At 46.5% G+C, this 6,299-nt stretch overlaps 3 protein-coding genes across 3 annotated transcripts in view; 2 read left to right on the forward strand and 1 right to left on the reverse strand.

Moving 5' to 3' along the window:
* LOC106817403 (bifunctional lysine-specific demethylase and histidyl-hydroxylase MINA-like) overlaps positions 1-2,658 on the reverse strand; it is a 12,607-nt gene extending 9,949 nt beyond the window's left edge. Inside the window, exons 1-3 of the mRNA XM_014822067.1 lie at positions 2,384-2,658; positions 1,832-2,055; positions 291-627 (exon numbers count right to left, since the gene is read on the reverse strand). Coding sequence (XP_014677553.1) covers positions 291-627; positions 1,832-2,055; positions 2,384-2,428 — 606 coding nt within the window. The 5' untranslated portion in view covers positions 2,429-2,658. The remainder of the gene's footprint in view (positions 1-290; positions 628-1,831; positions 2,056-2,383) is intronic.
* A 146-nt stretch (positions 2,659-2,804) lies between these two features.
* On the forward strand, positions 2,805-4,859 carry LOC106817406 (mediator of RNA polymerase II transcription subunit 11-like). The gene is made up of 3 exons (XM_014822071.1): positions 2,805-2,995; positions 3,553-3,693; positions 4,021-4,859. Exons 1-3 carry the CDS (start codon positions 2,920-2,922, stop codon positions 4,194-4,196), a joined length of 393 nt encoding a protein of 130 aa, XP_014677557.1. The 5' UTR covers positions 2,805-2,919; the 3' UTR covers positions 4,197-4,859.
* A 13-nt stretch (positions 4,860-4,872) lies between these two features.
* Positions 4,873-5,645, forward strand: LOC106817405 (transmembrane protein 203-like). Its single transcript, XM_014822069.1, has one exon. The coding sequence runs from the start codon at positions 5,198-5,200 to the stop codon at positions 5,636-5,638; it is 441 nt and encodes a 146-aa protein (XP_014677555.1). The 5' UTR covers positions 4,873-5,197; the 3' UTR covers positions 5,639-5,645.
* Positions 5,646-6,299: the final 654 nt, after the last annotated feature.

A 6,299-nucleotide genomic window follows, 5' to 3' on the forward strand; every position in this document is an offset into this window, starting at 1 on the left:
CCACACACACCACCACACGACACACACACGCACGCACGCACACACACACACGCACGCGCGCCACACACACACCCACCCACGCACGCACGCACGCACGCACGCACGCACGCACACGCACACGCACACACACACACACACACACACACACGTGACACCAATGCACGCACGCACGCACGCACGTACGCACGCACACATGAATGCACGCACGCACGCACACACACACGTGACACCCATGCACGCATGCACGCACGCACACACACACACACACACACACACACACGCACACGCACCTCTACGTCATCGTGGTGAGGAGCCAGACCCTGCGATCCGTCGCCATGCGTCACGTACGCGTTCGCGCCGACCAGGCACCCGAAGTACCCCTCCAACTTCTCCTGCATCCGCCACAGATCCTCGCAGAATCGCTGCGGCTGGTGGAACTGCACCGTAGCCCGCTCCTCCACCGCCGCCCGCGCCACGTCCGCCGCCACCAGGTCGCGCCGCTCTCCGTCGACGTAGCGGCACGCGACAAAGTCGCGACCCGGGATGAGGTCGAGAGAGGGGTCGTGGAGCAGCTCCGAGAGGCGAGCGCGGCCGAAGAGGCGAGAGTAGCAGTCGTGAAACCTCTCCCTGTGGGTATGACCGCGAGAGAGAGTGTGCGTTCGTTAGGTACTGGCAGGGGTGAATAATGAATGATGGTGAATATTTGTCGTTATATGTCATTCATTTGTTATTAATTATCTGTCATTAATTTGTCATTAATTTATTATTAATTACTTGTCATTAATTTGTTATTAATTATTTGTCATTCATTTGTTATTATTCACTCCTGATACTGGCAAACACTAGTGTGGCTAACACTGAACAAATAGTTAGTAGTTATGTAGTATAAATATATATAACTACTAACAATTATATATATATATCTCCTGATATATATATATATATATATATATATACATATATATATAATATAGTAGTTGGGACACTGCTTGGGTGTCCAGTGGTTAGGTGTGTGAGAGGGTTAGGTTGTGTTGTTAGATATAGGTAGAGCAAAAAGCGTTTTCTAGCTGCAAAAGGCGATTTTCATAAACACGTGTCTATTATAATCAGGTGTTTGTTATATAGAGGTATCTGCTAACAAGGGTAAACAAGAACATTGTACATATACATGTGCATTGTACATGTATATGTACATTTTAACAATAACATTGTACATGTACATTGTAACAAGAACATTGTACACATACATGTACATTGTACATGTACATTTCAACAAGAACATTGTACATATGCATCATACATGTGCATTGTACATGTAGATTTTAACAAGAACATTGTTACCGTACGTACATGTACATTTTAACAAGAACATTGTGCATGCATGTACATCATACATGTGCATTGTACATGTACATTTTAACAAGAACATTGTTCATGTACATTTTAACAAGAACATTGTACATGTATGTACATCATACATGTGCATTGTACATGTACATTTTAACAAGAACATTGTACATGTATGTACATCATACATGTGCATTGTACATGTACATTTTAACAAGAACATTGTACATGTACATCATACATGTACGTTGTACATGTACACTTGTAAGAACATTGTACATGTACACATATATGTACATTGTACATGTACACTTGTAAGAACATTTTATATGTACATGTGCCTTTGCACTATTAATTCTTTTTGTTTTTAATAACATAGGTGATATAAATAATTTTAGCCCCAAAACAGTTTCGTATACACATGTATTGTTTTCAATAGGACAAACAGGAACGAATAAGACGAATAATAATTTTTTAATCTCACCCCCTATTAGTCAGTATCATCGGTTTCTTCTCCCAGTACTCCTCGAAGAATGTTTCCACCGTCGTCGGGGCGATGAGAGAAGCGAACATCTCTTGCGGACTGCTGAAGTCAAAGCAACCACCAGAGGGAGCTTCGTTCGCGGGGTCGACGCGTTTAGCTCGTTTGAGGGCCGGGGACGTGGCGTCGCCCGCACCACCGTTTGTCTCCGTCGCGGGCGCATCTCTCTGCAGCAAGTAAGTAACTGATTCGTTAGATGTCTGAACATCTGTGAACGGTCTGGTGATTATGTGATCTGCATGACTGTCTTTGTTAATATAGAAAGTGAAAGTGCTGTTGTTAAGTAAGTCGATACTGATGATAGATGACTAAGATGTGTTAAGATGACTAAGATGTGTAACTGGCGCTGGCTGCCAGCGCCAGTTAATATAAGCGGGCTATAGTACTAGAGCTAGTGAGTTGGGTGAGTAGGGGTTGGTGAGTGTTACTGTACATACTTGCTGAGCCTGACTGTTCAGACATGTCACTTAGAATCGTAATGTATGATGCGTTTACCTTTCCTGTAGCACTCATAACTTTCTCTTCGCCGTCTGTAAGCATGCAGTGTAAACTCTTTGTTATTTAAACTCCTACCTAACACGTAATAACCGCTGTAGCCTGTATAACCGATCTTAGATCCTCCACCATGCGAATCATGCATACCATGTGCCGGTAGAATAGATTGGCTCATGACCGTTATGAATTAACTGTTTTAGCTTATAAAGTATTAACGGGTGCCAGTCTATAAATGTAACAATAATATTGCACATCATCATGATCATGCATATTATTTTGATTGATTTGGTTTATTATTTGACTTTAGAACATCAGTATAAATTATTATAACTATATTTTACTTGTTTAGACACAGCCGGTGAATAATCTATGGAAAAAACGATGTTTTCACGAAAGTGTTCATAAAAGAGGTAACGGCGCATTGGGCATCATGGCTGCCTCCGTTTGTTGTTGTTGAAAGAATTCAGTTTATATCCCATTTATATCGTGTTTGTAGATCACCGGTTAACCTTAGTTCTTAAATACTATAAGAGATTATGGGTGGGCCTATGGAGAGATTGCAACAGTTAGAGAGCATCGAGAAAGATATTGGAAATGTTCTACAATGCGCAGGTACCGTACCGGCGTACGGCGTACGTCGTTGTTTCTAAATTCTAGTTTTGTTTTGGTTCTGTCACTTCACTTGTCGCAGCAGCGCTGTTTGTAGCTTGGCCAGCGGCAACCATACGCGGGCTATAGTTACTAGAGCTACGCTGTTTGGCATAGAAAGTTGCTATATATAATATTATTTTATACCCCCTTGAGTTTGCTTGTGTTGGTGTAGTCTTGCTAAACTATGAAACAGGTATTCACAGTGGTGCAGCGGGCCCAAGGATAGAGAACATGGGTCCCAATAAAACCAATGTGCCTAACCCTATTACCATAACCCTAATTCTAACCCTAACCCTAACCATAACCATAACCCTAACCTATTATATTGATATAATATTATGTTTATATTGATGTAAATGACATTGGTTTTATTGGGACCCATGTTCTCTATCCTTGAACCGTGCAGCGTACCTATTTAGTTAAAAGCTGTTGTAAATATTGAATGGGCACTAAATCAGTAAATGAGGTACCGGGGTACATATTTTTAAATTTCTGTATTTATTTGTTTTGTAACTTAGGAACAGCACTGCAGGAACTTTCCAAAGACAAGCCTAGTATGAAACAAGTTGAAAGCCACACGTCCAGTTTTCTGAAGACCTTGGAAATAGTCGAAAGTGGATTGTCGAAACAAATTCAGTATCTCACTCAGGTTTCTACAGGTTTGTGTTACTTTCAATATGACTTACAGACAGACAGATTGCAACTTACACTGTACTTGCATTGAGAACTAAACCCATGTGATGTGCTAATACGTTTGCATACGCACAAATATTTCTACATTTATGGTAAAGTTTAGAAGAAATAAACATTCAAGGAAAAAATAGACATTATAATATTAGAGTTATCATAATAATATTACACGTGTTATAAATAAATAAATAAATAAATTATAAATAGACATACTATTACATATATCGTTATAAATAAATAATAAATAAACATCATACTATTACACGTATAAATCGAACTCGGTTGTAATCTTGCAGGTCAGTCGCACGAAGGTTCTAGCTACGCCGCGCAAAAAGAACTGCAGATGGCGCTGCACCGGCTGGAGCATGCGAAAAGCCGCGTCCTCGACCTTGAGCGTGTGTCGGCGCGCCACGTCCCACTGCAGCCGCCCGCGCCGCAGCAACCGTCGACGCCCGCCTCGGCTGAGATGTAACCGTGATGACGACGTGGCATGTTGAGATCGTGTCGGTAGCTACGTTCCACGAGTCTTCAGTGTGGAACTTTACGCTTCGCTGTCAGGTGTGATACGCACTTGAAGCTAGCGAACAGTTGTGGATGTTGTTGGAGTGCCCGCGGCAGAGATGTAACGGTGACAGTGACGACGTGTGATCGTGATATTGTAAAGGCTTGCCAGTAGCTAAGCCTACGCGCCACGAGTCTTCAGTGTGGAACTTTACTCTTCACTCTCAGGTGAGGTGTGATACGCGCTTGAAGCCAGTGAACAGTTGTGGGTGTTGTTAGAGTGGCCGCGGCAGAGATATAGCGTTGACGACGACGAACGTTCAACGGTGACGGTGAGAGATCGTGAAGTCATAGACGCTTGTGGTTGTCTTTGCTCCACGGCACTTTTCTACGTGTGATACCCGCCAGGAGCCGGAAAACAATTGTGCGTGCTTTCACACTGTCCGTCGTAGCGGCCTGACTCTCTGTCTACATATACGTACACGGCCAAAGACAGAAAACAATTGTGCGTGCTTTCTGACTGTCCGTCATAACGGCCTTACTCTTTGTCTACGTACACGTACACGACCAAAGACAGAAAACAATTGTGAGTGCTTTCTGACTGTCCGTCATAACGGCCTGACTCTTTGTCTATGTATACCTACACGGCCAAAGACAGAAAACAATTGTGCGTGCTTTCTGACTGTCCGTCATAACGGCCTTACTCTTTGTCTACGTATACGTACACGGCCAAAGACAGAAAACAATTGTGCGTGCTTTTAGACTGTGAGTCGAACCTGAACTTATTTGCGTGTCTCAAACTGTTGACAATTCCCATTCACAGAGAGAGAGAGAGAGAGAGAGAGAGATAAGAGAGAGAGTGAGCATCTTTCTCTATACCTTCCTTTGTTCTCTTACTGCCACCTCCTCCCTCTCACACCACCACCCTCTTCCCCCTCCTCCTCTTCCTCCCTCCCTCCCTCCACCCCTCGGATGTACCGCGATCCGCCCCCATCTTCCGGCATGTTCTTCACGCTCCGCGAGATCGTCAAGTGGCTCGGCCTGACCTCCTTCGAGATCCTCGCCCACCTCCTCTGCGCCCTCGCCGCCTCCGTCCTAGCCGCGCTCAAGCACGCCGGCCTCCTCCCCGGCGCCACCTGGTGGCACGCGCTCGCGCCGCTCTACGTGTGCGACGGCGTGAACGCGTACTTTGCGGCGATCGTGCTCGTGCGCGCGTACGTGGAGCAGGAGGCGCCGCGCGGCGCCGCGTTCCGCACGGCGTGGAGCCTCACCGTCATCGCGCTCCTGTTCGTCTTCAAGCTTCTCGCGTGCCAGCGGGCCGAGGACGCGGCGCCGCTGTCGCACGCCGAGGTGATGTCGCCGCTCTTCATTCTGCTCACGATGATCATGATTCGCGCATGCCAGGTACACTGACGCGGCTGCGCGGCGCCCCCTGGTGCACTGACGCGGCTGCACGGCGTGGCGGCGAGCGGAGGACGCGGCGGCGCCCCCTGGTGCGCTGTCCACGCTCAGCGTGTATACGTGATCAGGAATGGCCTAATGGACTGACGCGGCCACGTGGGTTAGTGGCGCCACATGGTGTATGAGGGTGCCTTGATTTATACATGATCGGGGATTCCAACGGTGAATGATGAGTGTTGGATGAGGGCCTGTGCTGACGAGTTGTGCATGGTGGGGGGGGCAGATGCACAGGTTATGATGGTGTTGCACTACCTTAGAACTGCCGACATCCCCTCTATGTACTAGAGTGTGAGGCTGTTACAATGATGGGTTGCACTCCCTGCTGGTTACATCCCCCCCACTGTACCAGGGTTGAGGCTGTTACAATAATAGGTTGTACTCCACTCCCTGTTGCTAGAATTCACCTGCACTACGGTCAGGGGAAAAAATACACGGGGGGGCGGGCGATTTCGCCCCCCGAAATGCCAAAAAGAGCCTCCGAAAACATGATATCGGGGGCGACCCCAAAAGAAAAAGTCGCCCTGGAAATTGATTGTCCAGGTAGGTCCCGCGCCTTGCCGCTCTCGCTCGGCGTTGCTGCGCTGCGATGCCTAGGCCTATGCCGCTAGCGGCA

This window comes from Priapulus caudatus, unplaced genomic scaffold, assembly GCF_000485595.1.
Source record: "Priapulus caudatus unplaced genomic scaffold, Priapulus_caudatus-5.0.1 Scaffold1713, whole genome shotgun sequence".
In the NCBI taxonomy this organism is placed as follows: Eukaryota; Metazoa; Priapulida; class Priapulimorpha; order Priapulimorphida; family Priapulidae; genus Priapulus; species Priapulus caudatus.